Source organism: Centroberyx affinis, unplaced genomic scaffold, assembly GCF_046629955.1.
Source record: "Centroberyx affinis isolate AG114_WGS23_722 - 3 ecotype Tasmania unplaced genomic scaffold, CSIRO-AGI_Caff_v1 ptg004204l_1, whole genome shotgun sequence".
Lineage (NCBI taxonomy): Eukaryota > Metazoa > Chordata > Actinopteri > Beryciformes > Berycidae > Centroberyx > Centroberyx affinis.
The window spans coordinates 123,960-148,126 of record NW_027281952.1 but is presented as its reverse complement, the minus strand read 5'-3'; the positions used below and the strand labels follow the sequence as shown (position 1 = coordinate 148,126).

The 24,167-nt window shown below is 43.6% G+C and overlaps 1 protein-coding gene across 1 annotated transcript in view; it reads left to right on the top strand.

Annotated features, from left to right (window-relative positions):
- Positions 1 to 23,880, top strand: part of gpr158b (G protein-coupled receptor 158b) — a 55,054-nt gene extending 31,174 nt beyond the window's left edge. Inside the window, exons 4-13 of the mRNA XM_071543019.1 lie at positions 564 to 781; positions 2,646 to 2,714; positions 7,657 to 7,766; positions 9,218 to 9,456; positions 13,861 to 13,999; positions 18,590 to 18,695; positions 20,407 to 20,553; positions 21,196 to 21,439; positions 22,178 to 22,734; positions 22,900 to 23,880. Coding sequence (XP_071399120.1) covers positions 564 to 781; positions 2,646 to 2,714; positions 7,657 to 7,766; positions 9,218 to 9,456; positions 13,861 to 13,999; positions 18,590 to 18,695; positions 20,407 to 20,553; positions 21,196 to 21,439; positions 22,178 to 22,734; positions 22,900 to 23,880 — 2,810 coding nt within the window. The remainder of the gene's footprint in view (positions 1 to 563; positions 782 to 2,645; positions 2,715 to 7,656; positions 7,767 to 9,217; positions 9,457 to 13,860; positions 14,000 to 18,589; positions 18,696 to 20,406; positions 20,554 to 21,195; positions 21,440 to 22,177; positions 22,735 to 22,899) is intronic.
- Positions 23,881 to 24,167: the final 287 nt, after the last annotated feature.

The following is a 24,167-nucleotide window of genomic DNA, read 5'->3' as shown; positions in this document are numbered from 1 at the left end:
AGCAGCACAGTGTCTGTGTGTGAGCTGATGATGAAACTGGAAGGTTTAGCCTACAGACGGACTCAAAACACAGCCACAGCAGAGAAGCCGTAAACTGAGTGAATAAATGATGTTCTGGCATCATCTGTTTCTTTGCATGCGGTAATTGATTGACCTCTAGATGGCTAAATGGTTTTTTGAAGCAAATGTATTCCTCCCTTCCATCATGCAACATATGGCCCACATCCAGTTATACTGCTTGTTTGTGATGTTTCACTCTAGATTGAGATGTGGGGAAAAGTAATTAGCGACAACATTCGACAGGCAACGTTTCTGTTACACATCCAAGTGCCTTCTGCCAGATGCTGCTATAGCAAATCACAAAAGAGCTAAATGATGCTATAGGAATATAGCATGGGACACCTAGGGGTGAAGGGTCAGGTGTGGTTCAGCCAAAGGTGAAATTACTGGGAGGCTGTCTTCAGATTACAGTTATTTTGAAATGATACCCAAATATACCCAAAATAGATGGCAGATTGTATTGTATAGCCTCAACTAAGGTGTGTGTGCCATCACCTCCTTAGGTAAGGAGGCGGGGTCTCACAGGGAGGAGGACAGGGGCTCGGAGGTGTCCAGTAAGTGCCTGCCGTGTCGCGACGGCTGCCCCTACTGCCGGGACGACACGCCCTGCCTGGTCCAGGAGGACGGGGCCCTGCGGCTCGCCGTAGCCTCCTTCCAGGGGCTGTGCATGGTGCTGGACCTGGCCAGCATGGTGGTGGTCTACCACTTCAGGAGGAACAAGGTGAGGGGGGGGGGGGGGGGTCAGAGGTCACTGGGAGGTCAGGTGAGGGGAGAGGAGAGAATGTTGCATGTAAAGCAGGTGTTAGAGTTAGTTAAGTTATATATAAGATATTTGACTGTTCTGTCCTGTCACCACTAACACTACTGACTACTTATGCTAATTCCATAGTTATTTTGTATTTATGGGACACTCTTTAGTCTTTTATGGAGGTGGGGTTACTTCTAGCTTCTAGCTCTCATACACTGTGTACTGCTTGATAAGTGCCAAAAGCCCCTATAGACGATTCAAAAGCCTCCAGCTAAACTAACCTATTTAACTAGACCTCTTTACACATGAAAGAGAAACAACGCCCCCAGAAACAGGATATCACAATAAATGGTAGTAAAATTAGATAACTGTCCCAGATTAAGAAGGTTCTTAAAGACTGTCACAGGATTTCAATAATTAATTGTGTGTGTGTGTGTGGGGGTGGGGGGTAGTGAGCCTTAGAAATGTAGATTTATTTGCTGTTTTTCAATGTTTTATAATTCATAATTATGTGTTTACATGCCTGCTGCAGGGTTAGGGTCAGGGTTAGCTATTTATTGCAGCCAAGTTAAAGAGATTCTGGTTGATTTTATCACCTAACTCTTCCTCTTTTCTCCTCAGTGCACATTCCTAAACACTCATGCTAAAAAATGTTAATTATTACATTAAGCAAAGATGTTGCATAATATGCATTTTTCTAATAGAATAAAGTAAAGTAAAATAAATTTGTGATCCTCACAGTGTAGTCTAATTACAGTCAGTCCTCAGGCAAAGTCGTACTGGATCCTATCCTGGTGTGGTATTTATAGACGTTTGTGTTATTGCATCTCCCACACTTCTACAGTTCACAAGAAATGTCCCTGTAGCCTTGTGAATTTACATAAAAGACATACAAATCTTCCAGGATATAATGGCTAATTAAATCCAACCCAGCCGAGTCCTGTCGCCACTTTTTTTGTGTTGTTGTTTGGGGGAAAGGCAAAACTTGAAAAATGCTAAATATTCAGCATTTTTTAAGCTCTGCTTTGTATTTGTTTGTGTGGAATGAGGCACGGATGCATTATCTGCAGTTACAACTCTTCGCACCATGTCTTGTTTGTTTGAAAAGCAATGATCAACACTGGCTGACTGGATTCAGATTTACAGTAACAAGCGTGGTGATTGGTAGTTAAATAATGGCCCTCCTCCATATGTTCCCCAACAACACAGTCTCACAAAACCTTGGGGAATGATCACAAACTCTGAAATGCAGATTACATATTGTGAAAACAAATTATGTGAAAATTACGTTCCTCCACCTTGAAAGGATTAAGTGACACCATGAATTGTACAAGCCTTTCACATGTTAATCATGTGAAAAGGTTGGCTAATGGTTAAGCAGGCAACTAAAACAACTGTGGTTAAGGTTAAAGTTAAGGTTAGGTTTAGACAACTAAAACAGTTAAGGTTAAGGTAAGATTTTGGTCATGGTCAAGAAAAACTTTAGCTAAAAATTACTTCATCCACAGTTGGGTGAACTAGTGGCATTGGCATTGGCATTAGTTGTGAATTGATCGTGTCTCTTCTATATAATCCTTCATGGTTTGGGAAACCAGGGGGAAACGTATTTCTCTCACTTTCCATGCACAGAGAATGTTATTTGCATTTTAAAACATCGGGGCTCATTTCACGAAATTCCGTGAGACCAGGTTGTCCCCAAACACTGCAGTTGCGAAAAAGCCTTTCCTTTGAATTAATAACATCAGAGAATCCTCTTTCACCCCCCTAAACACATAAAATCCCCCTCTGCCTGTGATTGATTGATTCTCCTGTTGTCTCTCTCTCTCTTCATCAACAGAGGATCCGGACATCTGGTCTCATCCTGCTGGAGGCCATCTTGTTCGGGGCTTTACTGCTCTACTTCCCTGTAAGTCTCCATTGCGATTTTATATAACACCCATGAATCACTGAGTCAATATATTGCTCCTTCAGTGCGTTGCTTTGTGCTTAATACAAGGGGAAAGTGGAGGGGTAAATAATCGCTGTAACTCACTTTCCTGCTAAAAAATCAACAGTTAAGAAGGTAGAATATATTTATATATATAATATATATATATATATATATATACATTTTGTGTTAAAAAGGGGGATGCTGCTCGCTCTCATCCTACATCAAACTTCTGTTCATAATAGAATATAGCGCTATGTAAATTAAGCAATAAACTGCCCCAACTGCTTCTTAACTGCCTGCTAAACACCATTAGGATACTTCTGGACAGTAATAACAGTTGGAGCCTTTGTTTTACCCAACCTATGTACGTACAGTATGTGTGAATGCATCCACGCTTGTGGTGTGTGTATTTACACTCTCACACACGGCCCACAGTGCACCTGGAGCGCGGCCTCGGAAGCCCGTCTTTAGCGGGGTGGGGGGTGGGGGGGGAACAGATGGAAGAAACCTGAACTCCATGTAACGGCGAGATCTGATGGAACCGGGGGAATTCGCTCCTTTCAAACGCTGGAGCGGACTGCCAACAGCGCGGCGCTGCTCTCCTCAAACACAAAGAGTGTGCCTGATGGCTGGATGTTTGCCATTTTGGGCAGAAATAACAATCTGTTGAGAAGAAAGAGCTTCAGAGAGGCTGGCTCTCGGGATACGGGTTTTGTTCTCGTTCTGAAGTTGCTGGGGTGTTACCGTAAGCAAGGTATTTGCATTAGAATGAAAAGTCTGTTTTTATGGTACCATTCAATAAAAGGTCACAAGTGTTTTTTACTGTCTATAGATTGAGACTCTCATAGTGTAGGCCTTAAACCACATGAACAACCCTATGTCATGAATACGAGTCGAACAAATTTGTAATTGCACCTTTGACAAAACCTTTTCTGTTGTGATGGCCCTAAGTGGATTTGGTTTTGCATTCATCCATCCATCCATCCATCCATCCATCCACCCACTTCCCCATTCACCCCAAGGATAACTCAAATCCCAAAGATAGCTCCTCAAGCCTCCTCTCTCTCCCCCCAAAAATATCCTAGTGCACTTTCATATTCACACGCACTTAGACACACTCTAGGGTCTCCTCCTGCCTCTTCTCTGCTGTCTCTCCTCTCTCTTTTTCTCCTGCATTTCTTTGCGTACGACTACCTTCTCTCTGTCTGCAACTTGCTTCCTGTCTTTATTACATCTCGGTCCCTCCTTCCCTCAATGTTCATGTTTTCCTTTCATTTTACCCCTCCACATCCTCTCTCTCTCTCTCTCTCTCCATCTCTCTGTCTCTTGCAGTTCTTGTGTTTGTTGCCGCTCTCTCTCTCTCTCTCCGCTGCCACCGCAGCTTGGCGCAGCTGCTCCGCGCTGGCGCTCAATGCATTTTTAAACAGTCCATCAAGTTCTAGCACAACTTGTTTTAAAAATAAATCTGCTGATTAATTGATGGGGGAGGCGGGGGAGGCGGGGATGCGAGCCAGGAGGGCCACCTTTGCCCGGCGATATAGAAAAATGTGGCGTCTTTTATGCAGCAGGTTCGCCTGTGACTTTGTAGTCCGCAGGGGTAGCACTGCAGAAAGGGTGTGCCACTGTTTGTGTGTGTGTGTGTGTTTGTGTATGTGTGGGATAGAGTGTGTGGCTTGCGCATTTGTCAGTGGATTAGTATTCTTGCATTTGTGCAAATGAATGCGGGTGCGAGGAAACCAATGGCCTACTTTTACCTCTTATTTGCGGAGGTGATTTATTGTTTTGGCCTGTCCTGTAGAGCAGAGAGCTGGAAGGCTGGGTGTTTGCTCAGGAGGCAGAGAGAAGGCGCCAGGGAGGATCAGCTAATCCTAACCACAGGTTAGCATGAGAGAGAGAGAGAGAGAGAGAGAGAGAGAGAGAACAGAGCCTGGGGGAAGAGAATGGAGGACATGAACACAGAGAGAGAAAGAGAGGGAGACTGAAACAGAGAGAGAGAGTTTGCAAGAAAAACCAAGCGCCTGGTGAATTGTTGAACTCTTAAGGGTTGTTTACTTTCAGCCTCGGCTCCGTTCTCCGTCTTCCTCCATCTGTACTTATCGCTCTCGCTACTCCTGTGCATTTGTCTGCCTTATTATTTGACTGAGCACTCGGAGTGCAGAACATCTGACTCAAGTGCTGCGCTGCTTCTCAGGAGCTCAGAGGAGGAATATTGCAATTACTCGACTGAAATTAGCTGGAGCGAATTCCAGCGCTGGACAAAACTGTTAGACAGCAGCATCCTTATAATAATGTTACCTATCAATGTTTTGGATTAGATCATACATTTTGTCAGAAGGGTCAACTGAAGAGTTTCATTCAGTAAAGCACATTATGAGTTTGTATTAAAGTTACGGTAAGACCTTTGCTAACAAAATTGTCATATTTCTGAAGATAGAATTATCTACACTATGTCTTTCAAATACTGACTGATGAATTTCAGGTAGCAAAATGTTTCCAAAATGAATACGTTTATAACACTATGGAATAATCCTCTTTATTTTACTATATACCTGTCTGTCTTAGCTGCCAACCAATATATCAGATGCTGAGCTGCAACAGTGACTCACAGCCGGTAGTGGAGTATAAAAAGGAAACGGCTATAATTCCTGTTCTTGGGTATAATATGGACTTGGCTTCCTCGCTCTCCCATGACCAGCATACCAATGACAGGCTTTGGCACTGCGAGGCTTTGATGAGGATTGTGGATGGAAGAAAACCGTTGCCGCCTCGACTCTGCGGGTCACGTTCTTAATCAGGAGGTGTGAGAAAAATTTCCCGTCCGCCGGGGTTTAAGTCAGAGTTGACAAACTGAGGAGAGCGGGGTGAAATTCATCTTGCTGGTTTAGAGAGGTTTGAAGATTAAATTGGAAGGATAGTGAGGATAAAAACGGTGAAAACAAAGCTGTGTATTCGTTTACTGTATAATGTTCCCATGCCATTTTTTAATATACATGACATTCAGAGGAAGCCTTTCATTTGACCAATCAGAATTACAGTCAGATGAAGTTACTGCATAAATGTAAAATGTATTCACCCAATTGTTTAGCCTGCCTCTCCTGCTGGAGGCGGCATACAGTATACACTACTCTCCATATTCCTAAATACCCATGTGCTTTCTAGCCTGCTCCAGCTTCAGGCTGGCGGGTTGCTAAGTTGTGTTGGCCACAGATGTTCTGCCGCTTCTCCGTGGGGAAGAGGAAAAGAGGTTGCAGGTGCCGCTGTTACTTAAGCTTAATTACCCAGGATACCTGCCATCTCTCCAATGCCGCTGCTTCATGGGAGCCGGGATAAATCACTGGCTGCAATCCACAGGGTTCCATACTGTAATGATGGGTTTTGTATACGTCTGCGATGTAGTGGTAAATATGAAGATGGGTAAACTATCACCTCCAGTTGGTGATATAAAGCAAGCATCCAGCATCATAAATACAATCCAATTCACGTGTTGTTGTTTTTTCTATCCTCATACAACGGTGGATAGACTGGATGTGAAACACTTATGGATACATATTATTATGTTTATCATACATCAGATGGCCCATATGTGGAATAATCTCTTAGTTGAATCTTCCAACAGCTGAAACTCAGGTTCATGTGTATGCTTTGTGTGAATTATGCAGAACACATTAGACCGCAGCACTAGGTAGACTCAGGAAACAGTCATGCTTGAACAGTATCCAAGACGGGCATGGTGGGCGAAAACAGTTTTTCTCTGCTTCAGTGGAAACGAGTGCAGATCGAGTCAAAGGCCGCATCACCTTCACATCACACCGGCTATTCTGAACACAATGTGGAGTTCAGCTTCACTTGGGTCGCCGCAGATTTGACATTCGGGGGCCCCTGCTGAGATGCACAGATATGAAATGAAAAAGGACGGAAAGGCGGCTGCACAAGATGAGCAAAGGGAAACTCTCATCTTTTCAGCTTGACATGTGTGCCTTGTTGCTTCAGCCTCAGTCACAGCCCAGCCTCCCACAGTAATGAGTGAGAACAAACCTCACACCGAGCAGAAAATGATAGGCTGACATTTTCTGAGCCACTGGTGGATTGTCACAGGTTTCATTTTTACAAATCACACGCAGAGACAAAGAGAAAAACAGACAAAGGACGCAGATAGACCTACACATACACATACATATACATATACACATACAAATACACCTACACAGACACATACAAATACACCAAATACACCTACATAGATACATAAACATATACATATACAGACACATGCACATACTCATACATATACAAATACACAGATACTCATACTCATACTCATACTCATACACATACACATACAAATACACATATACACATACTCATACACATACTCATACACATACAAATACACAGATACACATACACATACTCATACACATACAAATACACAGATACACAGATACACAGATACTCATACTCATACACATACACAGATACACATACAATTGCACAGATACACATACACATACTCATACACAGATACACATACACATACTCATACACATACACATACACATACACAAAACAGCACACACTCACACAGAGAAAATGAGACCTTCAAACATGAAAGGTGAGAAGGGGCACAAGTCCTGCAGTCAAACTCACAGCTAATGCTTTTTGGCAACGGTCACATGAACAAAACACAGCCGGGAGGTGTCAGCATGAGCTGCGGAGGCGGGAGATGTTTGCGTGGCCAAATCTGCCTCCGGCTCTCACTTTCACATGTAGCAAACTCACCTCATTCTCCATTTGCGATTCCTTCTTCACTCGTATGTAAACAAGAGGAAGTGGGCGACACAACATTCGCAAGAAAATGAGAAAAAGAAAGTCTAATATATTCGTGTGTGTGTGTGTGTGTGCTGCTGTATCACTACAGGTGATGATCCTGTACTTCCATCCCAGTGTGTTTCGCTGTATCCTCCTGAGGTGGGTTCGCCTGCTGGGCTTCGCCGTCATGTACGGCACCGTCATCCTCAAGCTGTACAGGTACTGTATGCTGTTGCCCTCTAGAGGCTCCGTCTGAACCAAAGCTGAACCCCTCTAGCATCATCTGTTTTTTATTGTTTTCCCCAGTTTCATCTATCTTTGTTTTCTTTTCCCGATTCTATTGTCCTGAAATCCGCTTATATAGTATACAGTAGAGTAGCAGCAGCAGTATCAGAATCATTAGACACAGTGGTAATAGCAGCAGTCATAGAAGCAGTAATAATGGGGCTTCTTGGTGGCTCAGTTGAAAAAAAAAAAGAAATAGTAATAATAGTAAAAATAGCAATAATGAGACACACGATATTGCAGTTAAGGCACAGTCCTAGATAATTCCACTTCATAGATTCTTCACATATTTTTCTTCTCTTCTCTTCTCTTCTCTTCTCTTCTCTTCTCTTCTCTTCTCTTCTCTTCTCTTCTCTTCTCTTCTCCAGTTTAATTGAGTTGCCCTATGAAATAGCCTTTTTCAATTTATAATACAGCTCCATCCCAGTCTACACACTTGTACACACATGCTCATGCTCATGCACACAGTCTTGCCAATAGGCACATTTGCATTCTCGCATCAGGCCCACTTGTCTGGTTCCGCGTGCTGAAGCAGCTATTCAAGTGCACACTCACTTCCTGCTCCTGAGATGGAAGAGGAGGACCAAAGGCTGGCATGAGTCGTCCCTTGACAAAATTACCAATATGATTTTTCCCTAGCTTGGTGAGAGAGAGAGCACAGAGGCCAGCACAGTGCAGAGGCAACAGTTGACAGAGAGACAGTGTGTGAATGAAGGTGTAGGTGAGAGAGAGATGGACGGTGGCATTTCTACATTTCTACAGCTTACATTCCCTTAACCAGCATCAAGTTATTTCAAAATAATCCTGAGAGATGTGTTGTGCATTGTAATGTAATGTAAGTTGCAGGTAAACTGTTGCTTCCACATGCATTCCCCTTACTATTTTAGTTAAAAATGGGATTTATGTAAAACTTCTGTGTGCAAAAAAAGCAATGCCATCCCCGTTCACCAACACCCAAATTATCAATACTAGAAATACTGAAAACTTACAATAGTAGGAACTTTCCAAGTGTGGTTTCCCTTGTGATAATAAGCTTTCTGCATCATCAAAGCCATCAAAAAAATCTGTGCCCTACCTCCCATCCGAAACATGTTCCTCTCCAACATTATATTCTGTGAATGCAGTGAAAAAGTTAAACCGCATTAACTGTGACTCTGCCCTCCCTCCCTTTCACCCTGCAGCACTAGAGATATTACACCATGAATTACACTGTACATATTAAACAAAATTAATGAATTTAATTAACAGTGCCTCTGCCACCTGCTCCTGTTTAACTCTTATGCAACCAGGCATGTTAATAAGAGCAACAGCCAGGAGCGTGAGATGTTAGGGTGGGACGATTTCAACCGGGGATCACGCTGTCCCGCTCCACTGTCTCCCTCCAGGGTGTTGAAGGTGTTCCTGTCCCGCACGGCCCAGAGGACGCCTTACATGACCAGCTGGCGGGTGCTGCGGCTGCTGGGGGTGATCCTCCTGGTGGTGCTGTGGTTCCTGGTGGCCTGGACCTCCGCCGTGTGCCAGAGCCCCGAGCTGAGCCGGGCGCTCATCGCCGCGGGCCTCACCCCGGAGGGACTGCAGTTCAGCATGTGTCTGCTGGACCGATGGGACTACATGATGGCTGTCGGTCAGTGTGTGTGTGTGTGTGTGTGTGTTGTATTTCTACACAGATGTGAACCAAATGTATTCACAAGGATAGGAAAATGAGGAAAAGTGAGGACATTTTGCTGTGCTGGTAACACAGTTGACACTTTCTTTTGCTTTTCAAATTCAACTTGATTGTGTGAATCACATCAGTTACCATATAAGTTCAGTTACACATGCATTGGTCTTATCAGTAGGAATATTAACTATTTTTTGAAGTGCCACATATTCATTGGAACTGTATTAGCACAAACTGAATCGTTTCCATTATGTAGACTACATCAAATGATATGGAAATGGAAATAAGCACAAGTACTGTGAGCTGACGTTCTTGAGATAAAATACTGGGCTGCCTTGATAGTGGCAGGGGTTTTATCTTCTTACTGAACACAGGCTTTTCAAGGTGTAAAGGGCTTGTGCATACACTGGTTCAAGTGTGAGCGGTTGAAAATCCCGACTTACAAATCAATCGGTCTGAAACGTGGTCTAAAGGTAAACAGCCCATTACAGTTCAGAAACTGATGGGCAGAGTGAGGCCAAAACTCAACACAGTCCCTCCTCAGTGAATCGAGCTGCAGCGTCTCCAGCTGGAGTGCGGCCTTGTCTGTTGTAGGCGGCACAGTCTCGGCCTGGACGGCAAATGGGTACACAAATAGAAACACCTGCACTTTGAAATTTCCAGCCAGCCTTGGGAGCAATGCATCCATTGTTGACAGTCGGGTTAGCAGGTGTATCGCGGAGTGTGGGGAAGTGTAACCCATTAACCCCTCAGATCAGCACAGAGTATGTCCAAGTTTACCCAAAGAAGCTGCAGGTGGAGCTTGTTCAAGTGACAAACGGTGGTAAAGTCACACAGAAAAACAACACGGGCCATGGAATGTTGATCTTGTATAAACTTGATAAACTCCTCCGCTTTGACAGATTTCTGGTTCGAGAGAAATAGAGCGACGTCTTTAAGCGGGGCATGAAATTGCTCCAAAACAATCTAAAACTCCAGCTCAAGCTACAGGCATCATTGTGCTGTAATGGGTCTGTTTATTCGGCCTCCTGCTCGTCAAGCAGCGTTTTGAAAAGCCGTGAACTCAAGGTTGGATGGATGTGGCTGACAATTTTGATGATTGCGTCCATTGTTTGTTTCATCTCCCCTGATAGTCTTGCACACAAAAAGTCTAATGAATGATGCAGTGAAGCAGGTTAACACTGGGATGCTCTGCTGCAAAACAAGATGCAAAGAACCTATCATGGTCCTTAGAAGCCTCTCACAGCTCCAAAACTGGCCTCACCTGTTGGTTGTCAGTGGCACGGTAACTCCTCTTTAAATCTCGCCCAAATAAAGAGAGTTGCACAGTGTCTGAATAATATGTCAACTTGTCAGTAGCAACTGGCCTGTAATCCACAGATTGAAGTTCAAAAAGCAATGCTGAAAAGCTGAACTCGTACAAAGTTACCCGCCTCTGTTGAATCCGATAATAGAACTTTCTTCACACAGTATATCCTGCCCTCTCTGTTTTTATCCCCTGAAAGCAGCTCCTCCACGATTCCTTATGTGCAGACTTTGACAAGTGCAGCGTCCACAAATGGCTCGCCCTCTTTAGCGAGCTCCCCGGTCGCACGGAGTGAAGCAGCTGTGGCCTTTCTGTGAGCCGCTGCAGCCGCTGACAGAATAGTTGTCAAAGGTTCATGTGAAGATTTTAAAGCGGCGATCTTCTCTCTTCCTGCGGTGGTACTTGGTGGGAAAGCCGCATGGAAGCTAGCGTGTTTAGTCTCATAATTGGGCCAATACACATATCGGTGATGAAATTATTTGCATAACCTGAGGCTTTGCTTCTCGATTTTTAAAAGTAAATATATCTTAGTGAATTGAGAAATAAATCCCAAGCTCATATATTCCCAACCAAGCCTCAGAACCAAAATGTAAGAATTGGTATTTGCCATAAGGTCAGCACTGTTGACCTTTACATATTTCTATGTATCCGACTGTTAAATAGTCAGCATTACGTAATAACTCTGTCATGCTAACAAGCCTAAAGTCGTAGCACTGCCAAGAAGTTCTAGGTAGTAGCATCCTGCGAGGGCCCAGATGGCCCTTGTGGATCTGTTACAGGAGCCTCCTAATGACAGGTTCTTGAGGCAGGAGGCAGTGATGGGCACCTCACTGAAGCCGGTCTGACAGCAGGGGAGACTAATCCTGTTTAGAAAGAGGGAGAGGATGGATCCCTGAGAGACGCTGCTTGGCCTGCCTCTGAGAACTGACAGACAGAGAGAGAGAGAGAGAGAGAGAGAGAGACAAAGAGACATAGAGGGGAAAGAAGAAGAGGGGAGTGAGGCCTGTGAAGTGTGAAGCTTATAGGGATGTGGGCAGCGATGCAAGGAGAGTTTTCCACCATCTGAGCGGGGGGAGAACTTGAGAGGAAGAGAAGCGGAGGAGAGAACTGGTGAAGGGAGGACAGCTAAGGACACTGTGGAGACAGGACAGGGGAACACTGCATCTTCAGAGGACGTGTGTGTGTGTGTGTGTGTGTGTATGTGGGTAACAGCAGCAGCGTGGTTCTTTCTAAATGGAATGAAACATGCAGAGCGCAGCAATCCCTCTGTGTGTGTGTGTGTGTGTGTGTGAGTGTTTGTGTGTGTCGGTGTGGGTTTGTGGCGTAGAGGAGATGGGAAGCGAGGGAGCCCCGCTGTTCCTTCTGACAGCCAGTGAGAACGCGGCGGTGTGCTGGCGGCTCGACCGGAGGACAGGACCCGCCCTGCGAGCGTCACACCACAGCAGCACTACGGGAAAATTAATCACATCACCTTTCTATGTTTTGGCTTGTTTTTCATGTAAATCTCATAATGCTGTCTAGAGACTGTGCAATTTTGCCAAAATGAATAAATCATCCCATTCTGTACATGGGTGTAAGGCAAAAGGGAGTTGATGCAAAAAAAAAAGTATTGATAATGTCAAAGGCTAGCAATTAATTTGAATCTGTAATTAATCTGTATTAATTAGAATTGTTATCCTTCCCCTCTTGCAAACAGCTCTCCCTGCATCCCAATTCAGAAGCTAAGTACCATGTAATTAGTGATGATTTATAGACTAGGCCCATTCATGAATATTAATGGTCTCTAATCATTGTCAAGACGTCATAAATTAATATTCCAACACGATCATTGGTCTTGGTGTTGTTCACTGCTGACAATACAAACAGCAAGCCCTTACTAGTTAGACTGTGTGTGGGAAGACCTCTGACTTGGTAACAGTCATTTACTTGTTTTAAGTATTTCAATCTGTTTTATTTGAAGTTATGTTTTTTTTTCCACTGGCAGTAAACGCAGCAACATCTTGTTATTCTACACCAGAGAGCAGCCAATGCAAGATATTTTCGATCGCTTCAAGACACAATTTCATACATCAAAAATGCAGCATCCCTAAAGGAATTCCCCTCATTACATTCCATAATTGCTATTGATTTTTGCTACCAATTTATTTTGAAATTCCAGTGCGTTCACAATCTGCATTATAATGAGTTATCTGCGCGCTTCTACGTCCTAAAAATATGCCGACGTGCGGTTATCACCGTGAATGCAGCCTGCCTCTCTCAGCACCTCTCTGCTGTGTGAATCCCAGTCGGCCCATGTGACCTTGGTGAGATCAGACAGTAGCAGGGATGTGTCAACAGAGCGGCTGCCTCACTGGGGGGGAAACACTGCAGACAGACAGGGAAGTCTTGCTAAATGAGGAACCGCTATATTAGGAACTACATTATTCCCATCAACACTGGAGGCATCAAATATCATTGCCGTGCTGAGGCTCAGCTCCTTATTTCCCAGTGTGTGAGAGAGCCTGCAATTATTACTGTAGACATTATAAGTCCCCATACCCTGTAATGCGCAATATTACCCAAACTGTTTCTCATCAGTGCAGCAGCAGAGCAGCAAGCACATAAAAAGAGAGATTAAATCGATGCCTAAAGCTTTACACTGCAAAAAACGTCCATACTTAACAATTCATAAGTCTCATATTCAACCTTCAAATCTTATTTTTCTTAAAACAAGACAAAAATTATGCCAATGGGGTGATATAACTCCACTTGTTGCTAATGCGGTTTCACTTGTTTCAGGAATTTACTAGAAACAAGTTGATTTGCATTGGAAACAAGTGAAACTATCTAACCCCATTGGCAGATTTTTTCACTTTAAGAAAATTAAGATTTTATGCCTCAATAATAGACTAAATGACTTATTAAGATGGAGATAGGGTGATTTTGACAATAGTATTCTCTAAACCTTGTATAGGCCTATACCTGACCCGTGAGGGAAGAGAGATAGGGATCACACTTTATCTTATGCGGAGTGGAGTTTTATTAACCACCTCTGGTCCTTTTTTGGCTCTTTTTACCCCCAGCCGAGTTCCTGTTCCTGCTGTGGGGCGTGTACCTGTGCTACGCGGTCCGGACCGTGCCCTCTGCCTTCCACGAGCCGCGCTACATGGCTGTGGCCATCTACAACGAGCTCCTCATATCGGCCATCTTTCACGTCATCAGGTGGGTGGATCCACCGAGGGTGTGTGAGGAAAATGGGGTGGGGGGTGGGAGCGAGAAAAAGAGAGTGAAAATGTGAGATGGGTGGTCAGAAGTGGATGGGGTGGTGCAAGAAAGAGAGAAATGGGAAGATATGGAGAAAGGGACAGGAGAGGAGACAGAACGGGGGGACAATAGGTGACAATGAAGAAGCATTACTTGGACTTGATGAACGTCTCTCTGACAGTAATGAATAAACGGCGCAAACAATAACAAGGGTTTAGGCGACTTTTACCCCCGCTAGCTGCTGTTTAATCATAATCGTGGAGATATTTGCCTGTTAGGCCGGGCATTACAAGTGCTGAACATGTCAGATGAAAGGCAGAGAGCACTCCCGCCCCCTTCATCAGGCAAATGAACAGTGTCAGCAGAGCTGCCTGGGTAAGCCGGTTGAAAGGAGGTGAATAAAACATGCCTTCCCCAGGCAGACACACAGCATAGATCTGCTGTGCCAGGCCCAAAATAAACTCTCTGTGCCCTGTGACTGACTGTCTGTCTCTCTGCCTGTCTGTCTTGTTGTCGCTCTGTCGCAGAGGTGGAACTAGTTCTAACTGCTCTACTTAGTGTAGCCTACTCCAGTAGTGTACTCCAGTAGATACTTAGTATTCTACCTTTCTGTTCTGAGTAATTTAAGTATTTAGGCTACTTTAAAATGGACCTTATTCACATGGAAGCCATTTTGAACGCTTGGGTTAGGAAACTCTACCTCAAAGATACAGCCAGCTATAGGCTACCGAATGTGTACCAAGATGCACGTCATACAACATTTATCATGTCACAGATTCCCCACTGAAAAACATATAAGAATCAAATGGATCTCATGAATCCAGAGGGATATAGGTTCCCATTTTAATATATTTGGCCCATTATTGCTAGCTACCAGCCTGGGTAACTAGTAGCTTGCTAGCTAGTAGCTACCTTCCCTAGTAAATTCAAGCTAGTTAATTTGAAATGTTGCGTCTATCTGAAGTCCTCACTTATGTGTTGAAGTAACACTAGTTTTATGCCAAATGTCCAGGTAGAGTTTCCCACCCGAATGTTCTGTTTGCAGGGATGCCACTGCACTCTGACCACCTGGTGTGTTATTCTAGATGCATATAACCATTTTGTGAAGAGAGGGTCACACTCAGAAATATATCATTCACTTGATTTAATTGTTCATCTGTCACAGAACGTTTTCGGCCATCCGGCCTTCATCAGTGTGTACAAATGAAGGAATACGTTCCTTATTTATAGGGGACAGGTAGATTGCCAGGTGAACCTGATTTCTAATCATTGTGGTGTTGTAATCACATGGAAACACATCACATAGAATGGAATCACATAGAATTTCACTGTCAGTCAATACTGTGCATTGTAATTTCAAACAATTTCATCTGAAGTACATCCACCATCCAGTTAGACATACTGAAATAATATTTAAAATTAGCATTATTCACAAAGCATATTCCAAAACAACTATGGCTATCACTGTGGGCCTCAGGTTTCTCACCGTTCATAAATCAGTTCAAACCAATAGTTGGCAAAAACCTTTAAACATGTAAATATAATCAAGGGATCAGTACAGCCTCCAAAGCTACATCTGTTATCAAAGCCACACTTACTAATTTGTACGGAAGCCGAGAACGGCCGTGCTTACAATTATTTTTTTAATGCCGTTATCTCGAGATCACGAGTTAATTATCTCGTGATCTCGAGAAAACAAGCTTTGTTATCTCGAGATAACGAGATAATCAACCCGTTATCACGAGAAAACAAAATGTCGTTTCCTCCTATTACTTATAATGTTTATCAGAGATCAGGAGTGCCATGCCAGCATGCATAGGGCGTCTTGACAACTGTGGCAACTGATTTTTAAGCTGGAAATGTAACTGCAGCAAACAAAACTACACATTTATGCTTCCTGTTCAGTTATGAATCCTCCTGACAGTCATGACAGTGATCTTGAAGGCTGAAATCAGGTGTGATCAAATGAACCAGACACTCTTTCGAGTTCTCCATATTATCCCGTGATCTCGAGAAAACAAAAGTCGTTTTCTCATGATAAATTATCTCGAGAAAACGAGCTTTGTTATCTCGAGATAACAAGATAATTAACTCGTGATCTCGACATAATGGCATTAAAAAAAATAATTGCAAGCACGGCCGTTCTCGGCTTCCGTAAATTTGGTATAATGCAACTTTGAACAATTTTCTTAATTCCTTACAAAGTGACTTAAACCAATGTTCACCTGAATGTTCAAAATGGCTGCCGTGTGAGTAAGGTAAATTGGGCTAGCTAAAAAGGAAAAGTACGCAAACTTCAGGCTGGTAATGACTCAAATTATTTACTGGACCCTTGTTTTCGAGGCTAGCGTGGTGTCATGATTTCTGCTCAAAGGTAATATATATAAGTTCCTGTGTGTTGGTTTCTTGCTAGAGCATATTTCCAGACAAACAAATTTTTTACGATAAAGATTTTGAGCGTCTGTGTTTGAAAAATTTAACCTTACAATATCTAACGGACGCTGGAAGTCGTAATATCCAAACTTTTACAAGACTTCTAGACCAAAGAGTGCTTTGTCAGGCTTATTTCAGTGGGAATAAAACCAGTCAGGTGTGTTTTATAGAATGCCTAGTGGAGCCGCGGGCAAAAGATTTCATTTGTCACACTCTCTCCGATAAAACCGGTCGTGATTGAATATTCCTTCATTTAAGCTGCGGCCTATTGTGCTCGGTGGGACAAAAAGGGGGAAAAAAATCAGATCCTTTTCATCTGTGGAGAAACTGAAAAGTCCAAGGAACACGCGTCCATGAGTGGTGTGAAACTGTTATAAATCAAGCCATTCTCTCCTGCCGGGGAATATAACGTTAGAGAGTGCTGTTTGGTAGGCTGACATCAGAGCCGGTCTGCTGCTGTGGTCCAGAGATAAGGGGGAGTTTGTCTAGGGTGTCTGAGTGTGTGTGTGTGTGTGGTGGAGTTGGGTTGATATTAAAGTTGTAACGCTGCTATGTCTAAACACACACACACACACACACACACACGCCATCCTTTTGGATGTCTTATGTGATTAATGAGTGTGAATCTCATTATTGGGAGTGATGACAAAGGGCAAACAACCTCTGAACCACCTTGGCTGATCTCTGCTGAATGAGCCTGGGAGAGATGAAGCAACCATCTCTCTCTCTCTCTCTCTCTCTCTCTCTCTCTCTCTCTCTCGCGCGCTCTCTCTCTCTCTGTCTTGTTTGGTATTGGCACAGAGGAATCTTTTCATCGACTTTGCCTCGCAGCAACTTCATCAAGATTTTGTATAGGGATATCATTTTTCTTCAAGATACACAATCAAACTCCGCTTGACACTGCCTGATTCATTCCATCGATTCATCTGTCATGGTGTTTGCCTTTGATTGCTTGTTGGAAATTGGTGACAAAATGTAGCTACTTCTTCTACAATACTGACATTTGAGCTTTTAGCCGTGCCTCTCACATTCTCTGGCTGTAATCTGAGAGAATATGTGTATTACCGGTGCTTGTGAATGCAGCACCAGCTCTGATGTACGGGTAACTGCCAAAATATCGACAACCATGACGTGAAGAAGTGTTTTAAGGGCAAGAAATGGGACACAAGTCTTCTGTGAGAAATTACAGTATTTGGTGTTGCTCTGCTTTAGAATCTCCCTGTGTGTTGGGTTGAGATCAGGTCTTTGCCAGATCTTTGCCATTATAGATGAAAGTAGAAATGCTGCACAATATAAACACCTTAACAGAACCATCACACCATATATGCAACTTACATTTGGTAGACTAGTGAAATTGTGTTTATTGTTAAATAAATGTATATTATGGCATGGGAAATTAGCTAACAACTCATTTTTCATTTCATTATGACCCTAAGTATCATGCATATGTTTTTAGCTGTGCTGGCTGTAGTGGGAATTGAACCCCTAACCCTGGCAGTATTAGTGTCATGCTCTATCCACTGAGGTACCAAGGACTATCTGTTTCAATATGACTTGTATCACCTTTGTTCTTAGGTGCTTTCTATATTTTGGCAGTTACCTGTAGCTGTCGTCGCTGTACTATTCAAACCACTGTACTGTATGTTGCCTCATATTCCCTCACAACCAAGTTAATTGCACAAACCATTCCATAACTTTTGCTGATTTACTCCTTAAATGGAGGCAAATGTGTCCAATAAAATGCTCCCCACACCATTTACACACTGCCAGTTACACACACTTTTTCTGCCTCTTTTCACAGTTCATTTGCGGTTCATTCCCTTTTCCATATTTTTTTTATGCTGAGAGAGCCTGGGTGTTCTGGTACATTTCATGCTGTTCCCCTTCTCCACAGAATCACTAAGGGCTGCAGTTTATGTCTGTGTTTGCATATGTGTGTTTGCATGTGTGTGTGTGTGTGTGTGTGTGTGTGTGTGTGTGTGTGTGTATGTGTGTGTGTGTGTGTGTGTGTGTGTGTGTGTACATATCTCACAGATACACCAAGTACTCAATTCAAACTGACTTGAACCCACACTGGTTATTGAGCAAAATCTCTCTTCTGGTGTGTGTCTGCAGGTTTTCCCTGGCGCCTGGGCTGCATCCTGACTGGATGCTCATGCTGTTCTTTGCTCACACTCATCTGACTGTGACCGTGAGTCTGGGCCTGCTGCTCGTTCCAAAGGTAACAATCTAACTTATGGACCATACCAGCTATTTATATGTTAACTAGTCTACCACCATTTTATAAAACAGAATTTTGAGACTTGTGACTCCATCCCTGATCGTTTTATTGAAAACTTAACATTCCTTCAGCACCTCAAATTCAGGTATTTGAGGTATTGCTCCAACCCCAAGAGCATATTTTGGAAAATCCTGCAAATGTAATGGAGGCTAGATGTAGTATGGAGAGATTTCCATAATGGCTACTGCTGTAGCTTGTATACTTGTATCTCGACTATAAAACACTTCATTAATCATCTCGAGTTCATTTGATAGGAGCTATCTGGAACACACACACACACTCACACACGCACACACACACACACACACCACACACACACACACACACACACACACACACACACACACACACGCACACACGCATAGAAAGACACACACACAGACACATATGCTACCATTGCCTTAAACTCATTCAAACTGCGTTAGTGGTTATTGTAATTTAGCTAAGCACTCCCGTGGGTATCTTTATGTGCAATCTCTCAAGTCTGATGGAGAACATTTAATTCTCCCGCTGTGTGAGAAATGCAATATGCCGTCAGTGCTCTCCATTCTTTCTTTCATTCTTTCTTAATTAGGCGCCTCAGAAGTACGAAACAATTGAGCACAATGGGATAATTAAGCACAATGGCAGGATGTCAATCTCACACAGCGTCTGTTCCTGAATCTGGGCTCAAGTTTTAGTCTTCTTCTTTGTTTCCAAATTTGTTATTCAACCAGAGCAAAATAATGTGTCTATAAAAGTGAAGTCAGAGTAAAACCTCTGTACTCCTCTTTCCAGATCATTTTGTCCCTTCACTCTAATGTCTCACTGTAATAAATGCTGCCTTATCTCGCCCTTTGTTTCTGTTCAAAGGGGATCCAGGTGAGCAATGGCTGCAGAGATTGTATTTGAACCACATGAACTTGAATGTGTCATGCTCATATCGAATCCCTGCATTTGGAAAATGAATTTGTTTAATACGTGAATTCAAAGAAGAATTTGTAAGGCACAATTTCAAAATGGAACGTAATGGCTTGAAACTGAATGCGAATAGTGAATTTAACTTTTAACTCTAATTTTAAATTCAGTTTTCTCAGTTCAGACTGAGCTCTCTGAGACACACATCTGGGGACTTAGTAAAAGCAAACGAGCAAAGATCCGATCCAACATCAGAAAATGTTTGATCAAAATGCACTTTTTGATTCAATAATCAATAATTCAAACAAAATCATTTATTTATTCTTACTATGTAATGTAACATTTTAAATCTCTGAATACAAAGTTCAATAATATATGAAAAATAAAAAAAATATTGTGCCTGTTTTTCCATGTTTACAAGTGATCATTTGCTCAGATTCAACACAGTAGATGGTGGGCAAGAAAATAGCTATTTCTCTTACTGCAACTTTTCCACTAAGATCCATACCAATTAATCATTTACAGCAAGAAATATAGTTATTAACCTCCACCCCACTTCAATGTACCCCTTGACCAACTTATTCCATCTGTCACACAGTAGATCCTGTCACAGGTGTCCCAGGCCAGGCACAGTATTGCTGGGGATACATTTCCAGATTTTCCCATTCTCCCATCTTTTCCCCACATTTCCTACAGGGTCCATAACGGCAGCACTGTATGCCATCATTTAACCTTGCCTCTCCATCTGTCCTAGTTCCTGTCCAAGGGGACCCAGGCCAGGGATGACATCGCCACCGAGGCCTATGAGGAGGAGCTGGACATGGGAAGGTCCGGTTCTTACCTCAACAGCAGCATCACCTCAGCCTGGAGCGAGCACAGCCTGGACCCCGAGGATATACGGGTGAGCCGGCACTGAGAATCACAACATGACATATATATATATATATATATATATATATAGCTAAATATGCATACTTTACAAATGCTTTTCCTAAAACTAGTAAAAATAGCCGGTGTCATCAGGCGACAAATCCTTGAACTGCACCATTAACAGTGAATAGCAATCTATTGTGAGTGGCAGTTAGAGCAAAAATATGCAAGGGGATTTTACGGGGATATGGATTTCTGGTTCAAAACGGTTAGTTCTATATTTAAATAAAGCTCATTTGTGTGGTAAAGCTTAAATCAACGTTCTTTGCGTCCACAAATCCAGTGTCCCATTCCTCAGTGGAGCAACACTATTAGCTTTTCAGCAGATTTTGGTTCTTTATGCCGTCAAAGATTATAGTTTTGTTATCTAGTTTCTAGTTTTGGAAGAGATTTGGCCTTGTTTGTGATTAGGAATAACTCTATTTGAGGGTAGACATTCGCTTTGAGCTGTCACACAGTGTTGGAAAAACCAAACCATATTGAATTACATGCTGTAATAACGTGTCTGCCAATTGAACCTGGAAGTTGATGTTATTAATTGGACAGTTACATAGTAATTAGATATTAATTACACAAGAGCTGCCAATGATTTACTGTCACATCCTTATTTTAGGACGAACTGAAGAAGTTGTATGCCCAGCTGGAAGTCTACAAGCGTAAGAAGATGCTGGCCAACAACCCCCACCTGCAAAAGAAGCGCAGCTCTAAGAAGGGCCTGGGTCGCACTCTGATGAAACGGATCACCGAGATCCCAGAGACCATGCACATGCACCGCCAGTGCAGCCGCGAGGACGGCAGTGAACACGGCAGCAACCGCAGCACCCTGAGGAGAAACCCATTCGATCCGACCCACCACAGTAAGACCCAGAGCCAGGTCAATTATTTCAATTCCCAAGAACAGTTAGACCCTGTGTCCTCCAGGCACCTCTTTTTTAGTTAGTCCCACTAAACACGTTTGGTGGAAGCATACTCCCATATATCGTTATTTTTTCTGTCTCTTTTTATATGGGAGTGTCACGTCAGACTCCAAACTCCATATGTCAGGATAATGTTGCCTTGCTTATCGGCAAACATACAGACCTCTTACAAAATAACTCAAGAAGACCTTTTCTGAGTTGTCAAAATCTACTGGTAAATTTGGTTTACTAATGATCGACAAGACACCACTGATTTCAATAAGATTTCAACCTTTATGACGGGTTTATCTGTTATTCCTTCATCATCTTCAAACAAAATACATAGTGGAAGAGCAAGCAGTGTGGATTTTTATCAATTTTAAATGTGTCATTTTTATTGAAAATAATGATAAAAACACGCTAGCTCAGAAAAATGCACTGTTAGTGAGCAGACAATAACATTAACCACAGCCAGACACAAAAGAACACAGATTGTGCTGCCTCCTAATCTTTGATGTCAGGTCCACATAGAGAATGAAGTGCAAACAACAGAAAAGGAGACTGTTCTTCATGTTCAAAAATATTAACATTCATGAACATGTGAATTGTATGTCTTCTTAAAGGGCAAAGAAGAGAGAATTTATATCAGTGAAATTGTCCCAGTTTCATGCTAGACCATTCCTTTAATCTTCCACTCAGGCAAAGCCCGGGACGAGTCCCTGAAGAACAAAGTCCTGGGCCTGAAGAAGTCACTCAGCTATGACCACGTCTGTGACCAGGGCGAGGAGACTGGAAGCCAAGATGGCTCCACCGTGGGAGACAAAATGACTCCTGTTGGCAGCGGTGGGGAAGGATCTCTTCTGGGTTCCCTCATTGGCCGGAAACACGCCAAGAAGTCACCGGAACCAGCGGCAGCCGCGCCGAGACTGGAACCGGCTGAGTCCACTGAGTCCGTTCCGCTGTTCTGGAAATCAGCCAGCGCTCACAACTTGACACACGAAAAGAAACCCGTCCACCTGCGGACCTCCATTATGCAGAAGTCTCTGAGCGTGATTGCTAGCGCCAAGGAGAAGATGCCGGGCCTCACCAACAAGACGCAAAGTGTGGAGGATGCCAGTAAGAAGGGGCTGAAGGGACGGGACGGGAGGATGCTGTCAGAGGTGGACGAGACGCCTGAGCATTATCCCAAGATGATAATCAGCCAGTCAGTGGAGTACTCCAAGACGCCCATGAAGATGGGCATCATGAAACAACAGGTACTTATCTTATCCATCGTTTGAACTGCTGGTTTTTGTAAAATGTACCATTCGTGATTGCTTGGTCATGTGCTTCATACATTCATGTGTTGGTTAGCCATGTTATTCATTGATTAAACAGTGATTGACTCATTGGCTAATCATTTAATTGCTTGACTGAAACAGGTGAGTGGCAGCCAGCCGTCCATCTGTTCTGAGCCGGGGAGGAACCTCTACGATGTGTCCGAGGTTTGCCCTTGGGAGCTAGAAGACCCTCCAACCCCCTCAGAAGGAAAGACCCAGAAGCATGTTTCCATCGCCCCGGGTGAGACCACTGCAGTGCGAAGGGGCAGCAGCTCCGGAAGCACCAAAGGCAGTCGGTCCCAGCAGAAGCAGAAATTAGGACAGTCCCCCGCCAACAGACGCCGCTCCAGAGATAAGGGAGGAGAACGGGAAGAAGGTAGAGAGACGAGAAAACCTCGGTCTCCCAGGTCGCCTCTGCCTCTCAAGCCAGACGTCTCTCCCTGGGACTTCGATGAGCAGCCCATGCTGGGAGGAGATTCCGATTCCATCTCCCCTGACAGGATCAGGCGTAAGAAAAGTGTCACACCCACCGACGGGAAACCCAAGACGCTCCATTCGGACCACTCCAAGTCCACAGGGAGCCTCCTGCAGCCTCCCTCCCTGATGGTGGAGATCTGTCCATGGGATTACCACAGTCCGCCCTCCCCCAAGCAGGAGAAGACCTGCAACAGCCCCACGCCGCACTCCAAGAGGAAACGGAAAGGCTCCTGCTTGTCTAACCACAAGGCGGAGAAGGAGAAAGGGAGGGACAGGGAAAAAAGCAAAGAAAGGCGGAGCTCCTCCAGCAAGCCTTTGTCAGAGAGGAGACGCATTAGCCAGTCATCGGAGGGTGGCGGGCCAACTTCTGAGAGGCGGAGGAGCTCCACAAGAGACCCCGAGATGACGGAGAACAAGAGGGGAGAAGTTTGCCCCTGGGAGTCGGAGCTCGCACCCACCAGCCTCACTCAGACTAAAACTTCCCCAGAAAGGAAGAGAGAGAACTCTTTGAGCACTAGCTACAAACCTCCAGTGAGCAGCGGTGCTAAAATGGCTGATGTTTGTCCCTGGGATTTTGACGAGCAAGACTCTGGGAAAAGCGCATGATATCAAGTGTGATGGTGGACTTTGTATTTTTTGTATTCACAATTGACGGCACAGAGGACAATGCAGAACTCTTTAAGCTTGAGATATCTCCATGAGGAGAACTAAAAGGAGTGTTTGTCCTTGTTCTAAAAGGTAAAAATCAAAAGATTTGACATTGTATTCATGAGAAGGTTTTTCTCTGGCTCATCTTGCTGTATGTTGAAATCATTTTGTGAAGAAGAAAAACTTTATTCTGCTGTCCATTAATGCGTTCCAAACAGAACTATTTGGTAAATAACAAACGTTTT